The 20,055-nt window shown below is 39.9% G+C and overlaps 2 protein-coding genes across 11 annotated transcripts in view; both read left to right on the top strand.

The window, feature by feature from the left end:
- Positions 1 to 9,831, top strand: part of PHLDB2 (pleckstrin homology like domain family B member 2) — a 65,049-nt gene extending 55,218 nt beyond the window's left edge. For all 9 annotated transcript variants that reach the window (XM_083854353.1, XM_083854357.1, XM_083854360.1 and 6 more), the window contains 5 exons: positions 1,563 to 1,653; positions 2,071 to 2,217; positions 4,554 to 4,773; positions 7,078 to 7,163; positions 7,881 to 9,831. In XM_083854353.1, the coding sequence (XP_083710479.1) occupies positions 1,563 to 1,653; positions 2,071 to 2,217; positions 4,554 to 4,773; positions 7,078 to 7,163; positions 7,881 to 8,021 (685 nt within the window). In that variant the 3' untranslated portion in view covers positions 8,022 to 9,831. The remainder of the gene's footprint in view (positions 1 to 1,562; positions 1,654 to 2,070; positions 2,218 to 4,553; positions 4,774 to 7,077; positions 7,164 to 7,880) is intronic.
- Positions 9,832 to 11,400: 1,569 nt separating this feature from the next.
- Positions 11,401 to 18,395, top strand: ABHD10 (abhydrolase domain containing 10, depalmitoylase; the record flags this gene model as incomplete). 2 transcript variants are annotated; one of them, XM_083854302.1, is made up of 5 exons in its annotated part: positions 11,401 to 11,494; positions 14,146 to 14,329; positions 15,142 to 15,253; positions 16,180 to 16,317; positions 17,324 to 18,395. In XM_083854302.1, 5 exons carry the CDS (start codon positions 11,401 to 11,403, stop codon positions 17,663 to 17,665), a joined length of 870 nt encoding a protein of 289 aa, XP_083710428.1. In that variant the 3' UTR covers positions 17,666 to 18,395. The 2 variants fall into 2 exon arrangements, with proteins under 2 accessions (XP_083710428.1, XP_083710429.1); XM_083854303.1 differs by lacking the exon at positions 11,401 to 11,494 and adding an exon at positions 11,526 to 11,651.
- Between the last annotated feature and the right edge of the window lie 1,660 nt (positions 18,396 to 20,055).

Below are 20,055 nucleotides of genomic sequence, written 5' to 3' on the forward strand. Positions count from 1 at the left end.
TCACCAGTTCATTGAAAGATGGAAAATAGAAATATGAAGAGTTAAGTCATAATGCTGAAGTTTACAGAGCAGTCAGTGCTTCCTCACCTGATCAGGGAAGGAATTTCCTCTGATCAGAAATTTCTCAAGGGTATGTGCCATTGAAACCTACACTTTTTCTACAAGTCCAGTGTGTTAACCAACTAGATGCTTAAGCTGAAACACTCAGGGTTCCTCCAAAAGTCTTTTTGCCCTTTCCTCTCCCTTTTCTGGGTCAGTAAAAATGAGGAGATGACACTGAAAGGCTTGCTTTTCTCATCTTCAGAGGCTGTCAGCTCAGGCATCATTTCTCAGATGAAAGGAATTTGCATGATCTGTGTTAAAAGTCCAGATGAGTCTCAAAATTGTGTGCAAACAATTTTCTCCTGACAGACTGTTTTTTATTTCTGACATGGTAATGCTTTCATTCCTGCCCAAGCAGTTTCTCAAGCACAAATAGAGGCTGATACTTAAGTACAGCTTTCTCACAGCACTGTTAATACCTTGTGAACACAAGGACAGTTCTTTTGACTAGCATGTAGTGTTTTACTTAGCAGCTGTTTGCTGTGGCAGGGAAGCCCCTGGCTTTCCCCTTTTAGTGATTATCACTGCAGCGTTAAGAGTTTCAGAAAATACCAGTGGCAGTCATTCTGCTGGCTGGTTTGCTTGGGCTTTTTTGCATTGGCTGGTGTTGGTTTTTCTGAAGGAAAAACATTAGGACTTGGGTTTTGAGGATTTCTGTTTTAAATGGATAGTCAGCAAGTTTCTGATAGCTGGAGACAGGCTGGGAACTAATTCTGTGCATTGATCTAATGTGCCAGTGATATGAAACCTTTCTGACTTCCTGCTCTGACCATTTGGAAGGAGGATGGTGTGTGTCTGAGCTTACCATCTTTTAAGTCCACTCTCCAGCCCAGGACTGGGAAGCCCCAACAGCTGTTGAATTTCACTGGCACTGTTTGCTCTTCTCCTTCCCTCTGACTCTTGCAGCCAGTGCCAGAGGAAAACAAAAGAAAGCAACACAAAGAAACAAATAGCCCAAATCAATACAAAAACCAGAAAAGGACCCTCTACAACACATCGTTCAGTTTCTCACAAGGCAAACTTTGGTGAAAGAAGAGTGTGACCTGATTTTGTTGATAAAAACTGGAAGATAGGCTGTTAACTTTCCTTGACAAAGTTTTATTTAAGCAAAATTAATGGTGTTTGAGGATATTTTCTAGCCATATCAGACTTAAAAGGAAAACAAATTATGGTGTTTTGTTCTGACCAGTTCAAAATGTTTAAGTTATATTTTGCCAGTTTTAAGGCGAGAGAAACACTATTTTTGTAGAAATGCATAAAATTTGTGGGTGCTCCAAGTACAGAAGAACTGCTGCAGTCATTGATCAACTCACCAAATGTATCTCTTTTTTTGTTAGTGGCTACTGCACTGAGTTGGATCTGAACACTGTCAACTCCATTCTTAAATTATGTTGGACTGCAAAATGTTTATTTAAATACCAACTATTATTTTAAATAAGAAATAATGGGGTTTTTTGCAGTGCTAGCACTTCAAACGTTGCAAGAATAGAGGAGATGGAGAGACTTCTCAAACAAGCACATGCTGAAAAGACTCGGCTGCTTGAGACCAGGGTAAGTGTAATTTTGAGTAACTAAGAGCAGGCATGTAAGTTTGGATAATATTCACCTAATGCAGCATAGAAACCTACCCAGCTTATACCTAATAGACACTTAAAAAATACCTCTTCCCTCTTGGCTTCATCTCACTCTGCATCCTTGAGCCCATATGCAATATCTGCTGTCTTAAAGGACAAGTTGGTAAAATCCCCAGAAACTTGGTTGGCATTGGTTTGACACCTGCTGGGGGAGCTGCTTAAAAAGAACTTTCATTTCTATTTGCAATTCTTACTCCAAATTTCAGTCCAGTGTGCTGGATATATATTTCTGCCTACTTAAGGGACAAAAAGGTATTTAGCCCTAGGTTAGAAATGACATTGCCAACTATAGTTTTGCATATAATTGAAGTTCTGTGTGTGCTGTGGTATTTAGGAACGGGAGATGGAAGCTAAGAAACGAGCTCTGGAAGAAGAAAAACGCCGCAGAGAGCAACTGGAGAAAAGATTGGAAGAAGAAACGAGCCAGAGGCAAAAATTAGTTGAAAAAGAAGTCAAAATACGTGAGAAACAAAGAGCACAGGTCAGATATGGGGATGTGAAGTGGTTTTGAACTGCAAGATTTCCCCTTCATATACAAAAAAAACCACTAAGTGTATTTTTACCAATGGCAAACAGAATTGCTTTCAGCTGAACATACAGATTTAGTATTTCTGAGGTGCAATTGTTTTGCTTGGGTTCTTGGTGCCAAGTTTAATTTAAAGTTAGATAACAGCATAGGTATTTAGCATTTTATATATATAAAGTATCAATATTAATCCTATAATGTTTGTTACTAAATATAGGAGGAGCAGATTTTTTTTTTGCCAAAACAACAGAAATTTGTGAATTTTATAAACCATTGGTATTTTGCTTTTATTTTTAATGCATAAAATACCTTGAAATGTGAATTATTACTTCCAAACATTTGACTGAAAAGAAAAAGACAAAAAAAGAAATTTTTTCAGCACCACATCTACAGTAGAGAATAAATACTGTTTTTTCTTAAGTTAATGGGACTGTACAACATGAGAAATGCTACATAATTTAAAAAGTGTTACCTCCTACATATTTTTGCTTCTTGTTTGGGTTTAGAGGTACCTTGAGTTTTCTTTAGGCTTAGGGTCTTACCTATTTGTTTATTCCTCCAAAGCCAATAATATCTGTAAGGTACAGCAAATAGACTAGGCAGTCATTGCTAGTATACCAGAGCAAGATAATGTCTCCATCTTAATAGATGTATTTGAGTGCAGAAGATTCCATATCATATTGGAATATCTTTCTGGTTTTATCTGTGCTACCTTTGCTGATGTTTTTAACCAGCTGTTTCTAGTTAAATATATTAATTCATTTGTTTTTATATAAAATGTAATTAGTAGTGCTAAATTTTACTTGCTTGCCTTCTTTTTTCCCCAGAAATTTTGATGACAACTCACATAAGGCATAAACAACAATGCAGTGCTGATATCTTTATCCCAAATTAGAGCATACATGTGTTGTAATAGAATGTCCTGTCAGTTACTGCTAATTGTCAGACTTGGCAGAAAGAAGAAGACTGAATTGGCAGGAAGACAAAAAAATATCTGTCAAAAATGACTGATTTTTTTTTCCTTTTTTATTTCCTTTGTACAGTGATACCATTTTTTTTTCCCCAGCGCATTTTGACCCTTAGAAATGTAAACGAGAGGAAGGAACTCCACCTTTGCACTTGCCAGAGCTGGTGCCAGCTTGTATCATGCAGGACTGCATAATTCTAGAAGGGTGCTAAGAGTTCTTGTGAGCAGCACAGCTCCTATTGCACCAAGAGGCCCTTAAGAATGCAATGAGGGAAAGTCCCTTTGATTTGAGACTTACACTGGGATTTAACAGGCTAACTTGAGGAATGGAGCAGCGGCAGATTATTTCTCCAGGTCACTGGAGTCCAGTGGGAGAGAAGACAGGGAGACGCTCCTTTCACAGATCCTTGAAAGCATATAAAATCAGTTTCTGTTCCAAAGTAGCCTCTCTCTGCCTCAACTGCAACAGGAGCCTTCTCTGGGAGACCTGTTTTCTGTGTTTAAAATGAGGGGGTGGTGATTGTGCACAGACCCTCAGGCACAGAAAACAAGCCCTCAGTTACCAGAGGTTCCAAATGACTGTCTCCTCCTGCTTGTTCTCCCAACTGACACTATCCAGGCTTGGTGCAGAGTCTTGAACTGCAGTCAAGAATGAGGCACTGTCTCCTGCACTGCTTTGTCTCGTGCAGAGGGATGCACTTCAGCTTTCCATACCATACTGTGAACTAGTTACTAAAGTTAATTTGTTCAGCAGAAAATAATTCTGTTTTGTTCACTGCAATCTCTGTGAAACTAACTGGCAGTTACAATTCATTCCCATTATTACTGTTTCCTGCAATAGCATATTCTTATTATTTATATATTATACTCTGCATGAAAATACCTGTAGCAGTAGAATTAAAATTAAAGAGTGGCATGTGTGCAGTGAGTATTTGATCCAGAGGAATAAAGGGTTTGCTTAACATGCTACATATGAAGTTCTTGGACTTCATCTAAGGCAGCAGCACACCCTTACATTTAATTGATGTCTTAATTCTAAGACAACTTTTCTGTGCTGTGGCCTCTGTTTTACCAGCTTAACAGCTGTTGATTTGAAGAAATTTCTTATGCTCTATCTCGCTTTGACAACACTGTAAAGTTAGACATTAAAAAAAAATTTCTTTTCAAGAAAATTAGAGCTGCGTAAATAAAAACTCTTTATTTTTCTTACATTTATTCTTAGACTCTATGAGTAGTTTTCAGTTATGTCCTTGCAGCAGAAAGGGTAGGAGATGATAATAAGGCTTCTCTTAAGAATAATATGATTTTCTTTTCTTTCCTATAGGCCCGTCCCTTGACTCGCTATTTGCCCGTTAGAAAGGAAGACTTTGACCTCCGAAGTCACATTGAAACAGCTGGGCACAACATAGAGACCTGTTACCACATTTCTCTCACTGAGAAGACCTGCCGAGGCTTTCTGATCAAAATGGGAGGAAAAATTAAAACGTGGAAAAAACGGTGGTTTGTTTTTGACAGAAACAAGAGAACTTTTACTTATTATGCAGGTAGGTGGCAGGATTGCTACTAGGGTACGTCTGTTCTTCTGTTTTCTTACCAAACTCAGCTGAGTTATGAACAAATAGGGAGTCCAGGTAAAACTCAGATTTCCATTTCATCCATTGACTTAGAGGTCATGTGAGCCCTTCTCTATAACATTCAATCCTAAGTGAATGCTTCTGCAGTCCTGTGCTTAATGTAAGAAAAGGTTGTCAGGAAATTAAACACGCAGGGGTAGACTTCTTGAGTTTGCCTTATTTTGAAACCATAAGGAATTTCAGATAAAGAACACACAATACTCCAAAGGTGTTTGTGTACACAACATTGTGTTACACAATATCTGGAACCATTATAAGCTTTACATTACTTTTATCTTCAGTAAACCCAGAAATGGGGAATTTAAGAACAGACTTATTTCTCCAAATGCTGTGCAAATATACATGTGGTTTCACTTTGAAGTTTCGGTTCTGAGGAAACCACAAAAATAACATTGTGCTCTGAATATTGTTCAGAGAGGCCAGAAAGAGGCATATGCAGGATGGTCATTGCTAAAACACAGAAGGAAACACTGAGTGCAAAAACCACCCAAACAGTTTCATTTACTTTACTGACAAAACTGCTTTCCAGCAACTCGTAAGGAACTTAAAATTGAATCGATTCATTCATTACATACCCACTGAATATTTCTTACTAGTTTGCAGTACAGCAATGAAGAATGTGACAAACATTTTTTATTTTTGTTCTTAACATCTGGTTTATTGGTTAGGAAGGCCTGTAACACACAGTAGTGTTCCCATCTGGTACTGATCTTTTTTGTCTTTTTTTAGTAGTTATGTTAACATTTAATGGTTTCACTTCTGAGTGCAGTACAGTTGCCATAATGTAATCTCAATTACCAAAGAAAACTTTTGCTAATGTCTCAAGGACTCAAGCCAACAAGTGTAGTTTTATGAGGAATCTGTACCAGCTGCACTAAAATGCTGCTGCTTGTATGAGTGAGGATCTATCTAGATCTTTAAATACGTAGTAGATTTCCAGAATAAATACTGGTGCTGTAAATTCAGAGTAATTGAACTCTAAGTGAATGTACTGAGATAATGCTTTAGTTCTGCAGTGCACTGAATCAAGAACTTACCCTGAAGTCTGACAGCTTAGTGCAGCAACTGAAACATCTGCACTTTCTGAACTGCAGCATTCAGGGAACTCTACTCCACTCTTCCAATGGGAGTTTGTAGTACCTGAAATAGTCTGATAACCAAGGCCCCAGGTGGGGCTTCCAAAGAGAGTGGATGCTCTGCTTACTGGTAGTGCACAGACAGCATGCTTTGTGTAGTGCTGTGTTCATCTCAGTATAACGTGTGCTGTAATCTCAAAATCCTGTACCTCAACGCTTCAATGCTGCTTCTCTGGGGACTGTCAGGAAGATTTCCAAAGCTGCATTGTTTGCTCTCTGGGATTTCGTTTTGCCATCATATGAAGCTTTCAGAATTGCCTGCAGCTACACACAGGATGTCAGCTGAGTTCCTCAAGTGTTTAAATGACAGCAGAATCCCTTATGGGACTGATAAAGATGTTTTGCGTGACTGTTCAGTGTTGAGATGATACCATGACTTGGGGGCAGAAAGCATTACATTCCCCTAATACAAAAGTGCTGGGAATGAAAGGAAGTTTGCCTTTCAGTGTCCAGCCTGCAGTTGGGATGATTCTTAACAATTTCTCTCTCCACTGCAGGAGAATGGGGGGTGGATGCTGCCCTCCCTGCTCCTTTTTCTTGTGAACAATTACAGTGGTGACTCTTAAGTTCACAAGTGAAGAAGCATTTTTTAAAAAAGTACATGCACAAACTGTGTTCTTATATAAAAGTTTTGCTGTAAGATTGTATTGAAAATTGATCATTGTTACAGTCTTCCCTTGAAGGCATACTGGAGGTCTTAGCATGTGAACTGTCTGAAGTCTGCCTGGTTTTCATGGAATTGGAAGAGTGGATGTATCTGAGAGACATCTGTCCTTCTGTGGGCTAATATACCCTAATACATTGAGACACTTCAGTGAACAGAGTGACTTACAAGTGGATGAGGAAATTACAAAAGCTTTTATCCTTGGAAGCTAGGTGAAAAAAGGAGACAAAGTCAAAAATGCATCTCTCAACAAAACCAACAAACTAGTAAGAAAGGTTGAAGGTTTCTGTGGGATTTCAGAAGCAGAACTGTTAAGTCAATTGCTTGTCAGCTGAACATATATGGAAATGCAAATTAAGCTTTTGCTTCTTACTTCATTTTGGTTCTGAAGTCATTCTGTCTTTTCTGTTTTAGACAAACACGAAACTAAATTAAAAGGTGTAATATATTTTCAAGCTATTGAAGAAGTCTATTATGATCATCTAAAGAACGCATACAAGGTAAACTTTGTTACTGCTGTTTTAACCACATATCACATGGAGTACCCAAAGTATAGTAGCTGCTGTAAAATTAAAGGGAGAACTAACATTATTGGGAAAAAAAAAAAAAAAAAAAAAAGAAGAAACAAATACTAACAAAAACCCCTTGAGTGGAGGAAAAGGATGAGGAAGTTAATGAGTGACTAGCACTGTTTTGGATGTTTTTTACACTAATTGAGGCAGAGGTAAGTGTCTACCTGCAAAGTGGGATTTGCTGCAAGGAGTTCCTTAGTCCAGTGGCAAGTCCACTGAAATCAGTGGCTTGGACAAGTCAAGGGCTGGCTGCATGCCTCTGTCCCAGGGAGGGAGTTAACTGTGCCAGCAGCTCATAGCCCCCCCTGCCTCTCACCTATAATTTAAATGAGCTGTGAACAATTTATGGAAGTCACTGGGCAGAGTGGGGGAGTTAGTTATTTGGGCATGAAACAACAGTTTGGAGCCCTGTAGTGCTGTATAGTAGGAAAACATGAATGTAAAAAATGGGAAAAATGGTATAAAAGGTGTTTATGGTGGCTACAAACACTTAAAATAGATCTCTGCTGCAATATAAGATGCAGTGGTACAGCATTTTATCTTTATTCTTAGCCCTATTCATAAATATCCCTGTAAGCAATTCCACTTCTGTTACAAATGAATGGCTTTGATTTTACTCCTTTGACATCTTGTGTTTTATTCTAGAGTCCCAACCCATTGCTGACCTTCAGTGTGAAGACCCATGACCGCATCTACTACATGGTTGCTCCTTCTCCAGAAGCCATGAGGATATGGATGGATGTCATTGTTACAGGAGCAGAAGGCTACACCCACTTCATGTTATAATAAAAAGGGGAGCAATAGGGCATCCTGCAATAACCTAACTAATGAAGTTAGCCATAGCTAGTGACAGCTGAAAAGCCAGTGAATACCCTTAAATGTCCCCCTTATGATGTGCACTCGAAACTTCAGATTGAGAGGGGGTTACAGATGCATTGAAAAGGGGGGGTTGTTACCTGTTGTAGTTGATATTTTATAGGAATGGACAAGCTAAAGCTGTTGAGAGAATTGTAGTGTTCCAAAATGGATAATCAGGCAATTTTAATTACGGCATCTTGACCGAATGATAAGTTTCTACAAATTCTCTTATACAGAGAATGTCTTCATAAATTTATACTGAACAGTTTACAAGTGTGTGTGTTCTCATTGGTATGCAAAAATTTTAGTAGTGAAACAAAAAGGTGTATGTAATAAGCATATATTTTAATATGCAACATTTGACATTTATAGATGATTAGGTGACTTTTTAAAACTTTTAGTCAAGTATTTTATAAAATAAAAACGAAAAATCAGCCCTAAGGTACACACAGTTCTTGCCTTAGCAGATAAGTGTTACAACAGAGCCAAAGAGTGACAAGATTCCCTTACGTTTTCATATTATTACTTGTACCTAACTTTCTGTAAGGGGACAGTGCCAAAACTCTTAATGACTTTTAATGTAATTAAATTGTTATATTCTGTGTGTTCAAACACTTTGTGGCATCAACTGTATGTTAAAAGTTTCCATCTATGGAGCTCAAAAAAAAAAAAAAAAGGATAACTTTATAAAGATGCTTTGTTTTTACACAAGGATGAGGAATGGAAACACATGTAATAGCTTCCTCATAAAGAGATTTTTTTTTTTTTTTTAATCTTCCCTGTTGAACAGAATAAGCTGATTCTGGACCCCGCAGCAATTTTCTTTTATGTAATAAGGTCCCAGTATGGTTCTAATCTTACTCTGTGCCAAGTGAATGCTCTATTGAAATCTCTCAAACATTGCCTACCTTTAAGCCAGCACCAAAATCTCTACCTATCTGAATTCTTTGGAGCCAAGCTTTCAGTCCCAGAGAATTGTTTTGTTGCTTAATGTGTATCTGCACAAAATAATGCTGTCAAACAGAATAAAAAGAGAGAGGTGAGTTATAAGAGTTTACACTAAGCAGTGTATGAATAAAAACCCCTGAAAGTTTGAAGTAGTAGGGATTGAGATTCCTAAAACAGCAAAAAAACTGAGGGTGCAGCAGTCTCCCATTTTAAAATCACCTCCAAGTCTTTGAGTGATATTGCAAAAATATAAACTAATTGAAATGAACTTCAAGAAAGTGTCATGACTTTAAGAGGTTTTATTTCAGTAATTGAAACTTACACACTCTGTGGTTTGTTACTAGAAGAAAGCACATTTGCTTTTTTTTTTCCTTTATGAAAAGTTAATGGCTTTTGATTAAACAAACTGAAAAGAGAATAGAAGTATGCTGGCAGAATATTTTTGTTATACTTTTTAAACCCTGTAACTGTAATGAACAGGTTCATGGTATGCACAGGTGATGTCATTGTTCTAGCATGACAAACATCAGTTTCCACTTGAATCATAAAAGAAGAAACTGTTGTTGCAAGATAATTGTTATCATCTGTGCAGATCACGGCCTGTAATCTATTATTTAAAACACTATGAAATAAATTGCTTTTGTTTATACAGTTATTATTTTTCCCTGATGTATCTTGATTTTACTCTGAAGTATAGTTATAAAGGTTTTCTAATATTGATTTTTGTATCCTGCATGATGCAATGAAGGCATTTCAATAAACATTTTTAAAAATACCCTTGGTTCAAATATTTTCTTGCTACATTATCCTGAGACATTTCTGCTTGTCTTTTAAATAGTTGTATACAGTTGTGCAAACAATACTGTATTTCTCATTAACTTTTAATTTAACTATTACATGTATTTTCCCATAAAACAGCTATGGAAAATAATCTTTTGGAAGGCAGTGCAGTTAGGAGTGTAGTCTGTTTTCTGCATGTACATACCTTTTTCATTTTTTATGAACCTGTTTGAAAAATTTATCACCAGCTTTGGATATTGACAAATTTTTTTTTTTGTTTAACTGCAAACCAGATATTGCTGGATCTTAAGGATTTCGGAATTTTCCCAATATTTGACTCAGACATGACCTTAATGGGAATATTTTTGTGGAATTGGAATATTTTTGTGGAAATGAAAACCGGTGTGGTTTTATGATTGATTTGTTTTCACTGAGTTTGCTATTAAGTTTCCTCATCATGAAGCGGGGTGGGTTCTGTAGTGCGGTACATGAAGACAACAAGAAGATAATGGTGATGGACACCCCCTTTTATGATCAATCTGCAGTGATCATAAAAGCCTGTCAAGCTTGCTCGCCTGGGAATCAAATACCTGGGAATCATATGCTTACTCTGAAGGCTCTGGGGCAATTGCAAACACGGAGTCTGAGTCTTAAAAACCTCCTCTGTGGTGTCCCATCACCTACAAGTGCTGTCCTGGTGCTTGGATGGGAAGAACAGCCTTTCCTTGGCAGGCACCGACCTTTCCTAATGTTCATTTTCGTGTCCCAGGGGAGGTTGGAGATCAGGAAGAATTTCTTCCCAGAAGGGGTTGGCAGCATTGGAATGGGCTGCCCAGGGAGGTGGTGGAGGGACATCCCTGGGAGTATTCCAGAAATTACTGGATGTGACACAACAGTGCCATCATCTAGTTCACGTGGTGCTATTTAGTTAGAGGTTGGACTCAATATCCGAGATCTTTTCCAATCTAAATGATTTGGAGATTCTATGATTTTATTATTATTATTATTATTTTCTTTGTGGCTGCCATGGCCTGTACGTAAAAGGTACAGTGCCTAAAGATGCAGCTTTGGCTCCTGTGCTCACACTGCACCTCAGGCTGAGGGAAGGTGAGGAGGCGTGAGCCTGGCAATGAGGTCCCTTCTCTGCCGTCCGGAGGCTGAACAGCCCCGGGCCTTTCCCTCGGCCTCTCCTCCTAACAGAGGTGCTCCAGCCGCCCTGGTTGCCGCCACAGGACCCGCTCCAGGCGCTCCGTGTCCCTCCTGCCCTGAGGAGCCCAGACCGGACATGACACTCCAGAGATGTCCCTCAGGGCTGAGCAGAGGGGCCGCGTCACCTCCCTCCGCCTGCCGGCGATGCCCTTCCCAAGGCACACCTTTCTCCTTCTTGTCTACAAGGCACAGCCGCCTCGGGGAAAATACACGCGCTGGGAAACGCACTATCCACGTTTTGACTCTTTTTATTGACAAAACTTGGCAGTTTCCCAGGGAGGCTCAGCCCTGACCTCGGCCCGCCCCGCCCCGGCCGAGGCTGCCCAGGGGGGAGCGGGGGAGGCGCGCGGCGCGTGCGCGGGCGGCGGCCATGGCGGCCATGGCGGGAGCGCTGCTGCGGGCCGGCCGCGCCTCGGCCCTGCGGGCACCGCGGGCACCGCTCAGCGCCGCCCCGCCGCTCCTGGGTAAGGGAAGGGCCGCGGGGAGCCCCTCGGAGCACAACGGGGTGCCGGCCGGACGGGGAGAGGATGTGCGTCGGTGCCGGCTGTGACGGCTGTGGGCGGCGCCCTTTCCTCCCCTTGAGCGCCGTGTCCGTGGGGAAGGGCCGGGGCGCGGCCTCTGGTGGGGATGGGCGCCTTAACTCGGTTCCTTTCCACGGGGTTCCTGGCTGGCTTCTCCTCCCCGCCAGGCCCAGGGGGGCTCGGTGTCTGTGCACAGGACAGGGCGGCTGCTTTCCCACGTGTGTTTTTCTGGCTCTAAGCTCTTGCTCCTGGTGGATTTTGAGGAGCCAGGTCTCTTAATGGGGTGTGAAACCTGCCTGTCTATAAAGCTACGCCAGGCACCTGGAAAGGTTTGCTGGCATCCAGTCCTGGGAGAGATCTGTCTCTGCCCGAACACGCGGTTTTGTGTTTGGGTTTATCTGTCCCTTCTTGTGTGTCAGTCCCCCTGCTTTTCTGACCTGTCGAGTTTATTCATTGCCTTTAACTGGGCAGATGAATCTCACCTAAGGTTGTTCAATGAGTAAAATTTACTCGCCACTAGGGGTGCACGTTTTGTAGCTGCGTAAAAGCTTCAATACAGTGGGGTTTTGTTGCTGGTTTTTCTCCCTTTTTGTGTGTTTATAACAGTAACATTATCAGAGTGTTTTTATTTGAGTGTGTCTCTAGCTGCTTTGGGACCAGGCCAGTCAGCAGTTCCTGCTGGAAGGTGGGTGGTTGAATGAAACTGGATGTGGACAGAGTTGTGTCCATTACCTGTCACAGCTGCATGAATCTGCTGCTGCTGGCAGTGGGGAGAGCTCAGTGCAGGAACATTCCCACATTTGCTCAGGGAATGTCTTTGGCTTTGATGTGTAATGTAATATTGGTCTCAGTCAGAGTTTCTGGTGTTCATAAAAGTGCACAGTGATTCCCGTAGGAAGAGAATTCCGTAGATACCATCAGTCAAGAGTCCTGTGGTCTTTCTGTAGCTATCACCTTCTGTCTGTAACTTGCTTTTATAAACACTAATACCTGCCTTGCACCCTTCAGAAATGCTTCCCTGGTCTTACCAAGGTCTTTTCCTAAAATCAGGAGGAGAAATTACTGGGTAGCTGCTGATGGTTTTGTCTGTCTAAAGAGAAATCCGAGAGGGTGACTGCATTGAGCTTTGCTTTTAGATTGGCTGCGGTGGTTGCTTTAGAGGTTTGCATTATTCAGGTCGGGATTGCTGCTGGTGCTTCCATTAACTTGTTAAATGCAAGAATAGTTTGTGAAATAGCTTAGGCAGTGGTTGTGTCTTGTAGCTGCAGTTGGAACCCTGCCCAGTGTCAGAATAATTTGAGGACACCTTCAGGGTGCTGCAGTGTGGGAGACAGTGGCTTCAGAGATGGCTGTCAGGGCTGAAGGGAGAGAAGAATACTCTCAATTATTTTTCTGTTAAATTTAGCACTTCTTGGTGTGTCTCCTCTTACTGGCACTTGAAGAAGTGACTGGTTTGGTGAGAGACACACACAAATCAAAAGCCACGGTGTGGATGCATCTGAATACCTTTCCCGTGGAAGTCATTCACCTTTATAAACAACTCATGCCTCAGTAGGATAAAGAACTACCTCATTGTTTGAGGAGCAATTTAATGGCTTTAATCTGTAGTTCAAATGATACAGTTTCTGTGGCAAAATATAACTCAAGGCTGCAGGACAGTTAAGTGTGTGATACTGTCAGGGCTCGGCTTTTGCAATATTTATCCACCCCTAGGAAGGCCTGATGCTTTATTTTGGATTGCATCGTTTCTGTGCCCCACTGTTGAAGAGACAGTCATCTTCTAATCCAAGAATTAAGAGTGTCAGAGTCTTAGAAGACTTGACCAAGCTTTCAGTTTAACAAATTACCTTGCTGAGTTGGATAATAGGGTGGATTAAGTCTCCTTAACAGCTCTCTGCGAATTACTTGTCCTCACCTGCAAGAGGTACAACTGACTGCTAAAGTTAGATTAAATCCTGTAGCAGCTGTTGAGATTCAGTGGAATTATTAATTAGTTAGCATTTCCTCTGTTAATCTTATTTCCTTGTTTGATGTTATTTATTTCATTTGGTTTAAACAATGCTAATGTTGTTTTATGCTCATCATGATGGAAAAAGTCACGAGATTCTTTCCCAGTTCTAATTTTCATGAAAAATTTGTCACCTCATGTACTTGTAAACTTCCATTGCACAGAGTAGTCTAGTCTCAAAATTATGCTTTTTGAAAATAAAAGGTTAAACTAAGCAGATACTAAATGGGAAGATTTTTTTTGTGAAATGAGGAAGTGTATTCAAGATGGTATGAAACATGAGGACTGATGAAGTCTAGGAAACCTTAGTGTTTGTTTTCAGTCAACCACTTTGCTGATTGCTGAGTGAACTCTCTACGTGGTCGGCGTTTAATGATTTGAGAATGAATCACAATAAACTTCCTCTCCCAGGTTCATCAGTACTTGTCAGTCATTAAAGAATATAGGAGATGTTTTTCTTCTCTCTTGAGCCAAAATACCTTATTTTCACATAAGATGTCCGTATTTGCCTAACCCTGTGTTTATGAAATCTTGTGTTTCTGCCAAGGTTATCATGATGATTGCACTGAATAGCTTCTCTTATTAGTTTGCAGGCTGAAGTCATCAGTCAGCTTTCTTTCTCGACCAGATCGACCAAATATTGCTTATCAGAAACTAAAAGGGAGGAATCCAGGGGTTATTTTCCTTCCAGGCTTCAATTCAAATATGAACGGTCAGAAAGCAACTGCCCTTGAAGATTTCTGCAAATCATTAGGTCATGCCTTCATCAGGTACATAGAGGAGGATTGTTCTTGAGAAAATGAAACTCGTCTCATGGGTTGTGGGAAGGGGCTTTAACACAAACACATAAAGTTTGGCTTTTGGATTGGGATGCTGCCTGTGCTAAGGGAGCAGCTTGTATACAACATAAGAAGTCTTTCTTCCATTTCCAAATGTAGGATTTCTGTCAGTAGAGAGACTGAGATAAATCAGGAGAATGTATTCTGAAAGTAATTCAGAAAATTCTCTTAATTTTCTGTAGTCTAGCCATTGCTGCATGTTACAATCAGGCTGTAGGCATACAAATTAAAAATTAAGGACCTGGAGTTGTGGTTTTTATGTTACCACTATAAGCACTGTCCTTGCCTGCCAAGTCTGATTAAGTTACCCTGTGTCTTCTGTGGGTTTAGAAGAACGTGCCCCTGCTTGATGATGCTGTTCTTTGGTAGACAAGATTGAATGCTGGATGTCACAGGTCTTCATATTTGGGTTCAGTGTTTGAAAGGGTTTGTGCATTTTAAAAATACCATTAGAATTGAAGTGTCTGAGGGATCTTTTTATCTGTAAGGAAAATTTTTCGTCTAGTCTTGTAAATTATGATGTTACATCAAATGATAGAGAACGCTGTGTAGCTTAGTTGTGTATGTTATATTTAAACTGTTTTTGTGTGATTTCTGGTCCTAGTGATAAACAGGACCAAATAAGAAAACACTCAGTGTGGTATCTTGTCCCCTGCTGATTTGATTTTACAGTAGTGTTTAGTTAGTGTCTGTGTTGCTGTAGACAGTACTGTGACTTTCATGTTGATGGTTATTTTTTTCAGATTTGACTATACAGGATGTGGAAGTTCAGATGGTAAATTTGAAGAGTGTACAATTGGGAAGTGGAGAAAAGATGTTCTGTCTATACTGGATGAACTTACAGATGGACCACAGGTTATATTTTATTTTTAAATATAGAATGCTGGTTTTCCCTCAGGGTAGAACCTTGATTAAAAATGTGCCATAATAGCTCTGGTCAACAGTAGCTTTTGCTGAACAGCTGACACCTGCTCACTTCCAAGCTGAATCATTTGAGGTCATATTCATAGGAGCTCTTTTGCAAGCAGGTAGGTCACAAAATCATGGAAGCATGGGTTGGCAGGACCTCCTGGAAGTTGTTTGTTAGAATCTCCTGCTCAGAGCGTGGCTGTTGTCCCAGAGAGTCTGAGAAAGCCTCATGGTGGAGGTGCCACCTGACAGGGGACAGGGAATTGTTCCCGTGCAGTGCTGCCCTGTTAATGAAAAAGTGTGTCACTGTCCCATGCTGATGTATTAATTAAAGGATTTGAGGAAGGTTACAAGATACTCCATATGATTAAATAGCTTTAAAAAACAGGCAGGAGAAGCAGCATTTGATTTCTTCAGTTACTTTAGAAATTGAGAAACTTGGAATCTCCTATGACCTAGAAATAACTATTGTGTTTAAAACCAATTTGTATTATGAATTGCTTTTGTTTACTTCTTTCACAGCACTGAGCCTTTACCATGTGCGTTTATCTTGAGAAGGAAGCATAAAAGTATGCATATGATACTGAATTGTTTCAACTCTCATTTTGTTTACAGTGTTTCAGTCTCAGACAGCAATAACCAGCCATGCCAAAAAGAATAATAAATACCAGATCTTGTGGTGCTTACTCAGGCAAAATTTCCACTGGAGGTGACAGCAGTTCTGCCTGGGTAAGGACAGCAGGATTATGCCCGAGGTTTAAGTAGTTATACCAAGTGAACACTGATACTTTATGCAAGAAGAAAAGACCTATTAGCCATTTCCTGTAAAACACTATATTTTCTTCTCTTTTTTTTTAAATTTTCTTTTCCAGATTCTGGTGGGCTCCAGCATGGGTGGATGGCTGATGCTTCATGCTGCAATAGCGCGCCCAGATAAAGTAGCTGCTCTGGTGGGAGTAGCTGTAGCAGCAGATCACGTTGTAACAACTTTTAAGAGGCTTCCCATTGAGGTAAGTGGTGGTTGGCTTTTGTGCAGTCTAAAAATCTTACCAGAAATTATGTTATTTAAACTGTAGTTTTCCTGCAAATTTTAGAGTAAGTTTTCTATGTTTGTTTAATGTAAGCTTACACAGTATGAGACTAGTGTGAGCACAAGCCAGTGTGCTTGTATTACTGTGGTTTAGAGGATGTGAAGGCAGATCCCTGCTGTTTGCAGTCCACTGGATTTCAGTGTTGAATATCTTACATTTGCATTGCAATTGGATCCTTGTGCTTTGAAGGATGGAGAAGTAGCCACTGAAGTAACTGAGGTGGCACTGGATGAGATGAGTATGACACAGGCTGTGTGCAATGAAAGGAAGTTCTTCGATTAGTATGTTTGTAAAGACTGTAAGATTTAGGTAGTGGGAACTCCCCTTCTGAGATTCTTCCTTGATGGTAATAAAGTCCAGGAAAGTAAATGAGGTTGTTACATGGCAACAAATAATGTGTGCTTTAGAATAATGAAAATATTTTCCCAATTTGGGTTTTTTCTAAGGTGCTTTATAGTGTCAGTATTATTATTTAGGACTTGGAATCTGAAAATACTTAAGAATTTAGAAATACAATATTTAGAGACACCTGTTGTGGCAAAGACTAAAAAGACTGATCGCTAGAAAATGTCTTTTCCTTAGGATTTCTCCTTATTTGAGGATCAGTGAACTGATTGAAGCCAAGGAGATTCAGTGTTCATGGTGGCTATACATCTTATTCTTTTCTGATAGATTCTGTCTAAGAGACTTCATTTCATTGGTGAATTTTAACTAGACTAATTTGGAGAGCAGCTTTTGTGACATGGCAGGGGATTTGTCTTCTCAGGTGCTATGAGAACAGTAATATACTTCTGCTAATAAAAGTGAACAAGGTGAAATTTTCTGCCTGGGGGAGTTTTACTGCTTTTAGAACAGAAATAAGTTGAGGTACTCTTAAGTACTCCTCACATCTGTTTTGTCTATTCTTTGCTCTCTCTTTTTATAGGCACAAAAAGAGATAGAAGAAAAGGGTGAATGGAAGTATCGAACAAAGCACAACGAGGAAGGCTATTACTCCTTGACCTATGACTTCATCAGAGAAGCAGAAAATCACTGTGTGCTGAATAGTCCTATTCCTGTAACGTGTCCCATACGCCTTATCCACGGCATGAGGGATGGTGATGTCCCCTGGGAGATCTCCATGCAGGTTGCTGACCGTGTTCTGAGCAAGGACGTGGATGTTATCCTCCGCAAGATCGGCCAGCATCGGATGAGTGACAAGGAGGATACAAAGCTCCTTGTGAATACTGTTGATGATCTAATTGACAAGTTGTCAACAGTAGCATGAGCTGAAGAGTAGCAGTAGTGCATGAACTCTGCACCTGACTTTTCCTTGAGTAACAAAAGCCTTGTTCTTACCCAGATGGTGACAGGCCTGTGACTGTCACAGTAGGAACTGAGCTTTATCTGCTGTTTCCTTACCTCTGTTTGGTAAATACAGGTATTGTATTATTGCTATATTTGCACACAGTTCAAAGTGTGAAGGAGTGCTGCTGTTGTGTTCAGAACCTCTCCTTCACCACTTCAACCATTTTTTTCACAAATTTCCTACAATTTTGTACTGACATGTTGATTATTTTTTGTTACTATTGGCCTGTACAGTCACTTTATTTCCACATCTTTTACACCTGTTATTGTCCTTCTGCTGTAACATCATTGTATCTTATGTCTGAAACCATCTGTGCAAAGCAAAATACAACTCGAGTGTTTACTGAAGTCAGTTATTAGAATAGTGAGTACCATGAAACACAATAAACAGATTTCAGATAAATGGTTATTTTGTTCTGAAATGCAGTTAAAAAGTGGAAGGCACACCCTGATGGTGTGCTTGGGGTACTACATAGGGAAGAATTTGACTTCCAAGAATGCAGGGCCTCAAAGCCTTAAGAGCTCTTAATCTGTGATTATCAAGAGGGTGTGTGTCATCTTCTCCTGGCTGCCTGTCTGTTTTTCATTTGTGGGCCTACTGTTAAGGGAACAATAAATAATCTTGATGTAAAATGAAACTGGATCAATAAGGTGACTTTAATAGTAACTTATTCAAAGTGGGGAGTGCAGTGCCACAGAGCACCACTGCCTCTTTCCTGTGACTTGAGAGCTGTGGATTACTGGGAACAGGGTCTTCTTCAGCTGTGAGTCCAACCCTGAGAAGCTGTAAATGGAATTTGATAGTTGGATAATTCTTCAAATGTAAATCCATAGAATTCAATGGGAAATGGACTGAATTGCTAATATGACTGTTACCTCGGTTTTGTACAGAAATACAGTACCATGCATACACCTGAGAGAGAAGAGCTCAGGTGAGAGGCTGGAAATTCAGGCTGGCCTTAATGTGTAACATCAGTCAAAAGCATAGTTGTTTCTGGGTTTATTATTTGAAGTAGTAAATAGCATCTCTGTTGTTACCTTAAAAGACTAAAGATGTTGGGAGTAAGGTATTTCTACAAACTCATTCAAAAATGAGTTTGTCATTTTCAGTTTTAGCCATGTCACTAGAAGTGTGCTGAACAGGGCTTTGCTGACGTAATGGGTTTTAACGTTAAAAAAACACCACAAACAACTGAAGTAAAAAAAAGCAACAACAAAACCTAACTTTCAGATGAGTTCCTGTGAAGTACAGTTGTATTTAGGTTTCAATACTGCAAAAATCAAGAAGCTGTGATGTAAAAGAATTTAATTTTGATATAAGGGTGAAAAAAGGTGGCTCTTGTTGAGATGCAAGTTTTCTGCTTCAAGTGTACCAATTCATTAACTTAATTAGTCATAGAATCACAGAATGGTTTGGGTTGGAAGGGACCTTAAAGGTCATCTAGTTCCAACCACCATACCATGGGCAGGGATATGTTCCACTAGACCAGGTTGCTCGGAGCCCCATCCAACCTGGCCTGGAACACTTCCAGAGATGGAGCATCCACAACTCCTACGGGCAGCCTGTTCCAGTCCCTCACAGTAAAGAATTTTTCCCTAATTATCTGATCTAAACCTACTCTTTAAGTTTGAACCCATTCTCCCCCTTGTTCTGTCACAACGTGCTCTTATAAATAGTCTCTATCCAGCTCAGGATAAACTAGATTGGGATAATTGCTTGAGGAATTAGAACATTTCATGAAATGTTGTTCCCAAGTATTTCTGGCATAGACTGTTCTTCCGTTTGTATCACTATGCAATTCCTTTTAGCTTTAAAACCTCTGGAATATGTTTTTGACTTTGGAGAAAGTGAATGCAAATTGCATTTCTGGAGTTGGAGCTGTGTTCATGTTTATGTACTGTTAAGCAGTTGTCATCTTCATATGCATCTGATAAGACCTAAAAACTAAATTTTACAAGTTTTAAAGATGCAGTCAAACAAAAATGATTTCAAAACTTTGTGCCCTAAGCCATGATAGGCTTTTTTAAATCCAGTTTTGTCACATCTTAGACTGGTTTGGTTCATAATTGAAGAAAAGGGTGAAACAAATGAACTGCATTAATTCCAAAGTAATTAATTTTAATTAATACCAAGAGTTACCAGTTGTAATAAACTTTTTCTTCACACATATTAAAGTTACTTCAGTGACTGAAAAGTTTAGAGCCTTTGTTTTTAAAAGGGAGTTATACCTGTAAACATTCAATTTATTACTTCAGACAAGAAAAAGGCTTTTTGTGACTGCATAATCTGTAGCTGTGTATTCCTCTTCA

This window comes from Zosterops lateralis (assembly GCF_965231275.1).
Source record: "Zosterops lateralis genome assembly, chromosome: 2".
NCBI classification, from domain to species: domain Eukaryota; kingdom Metazoa; phylum Chordata; class Aves; order Passeriformes; family Zosteropidae; genus Zosterops; species Zosterops lateralis.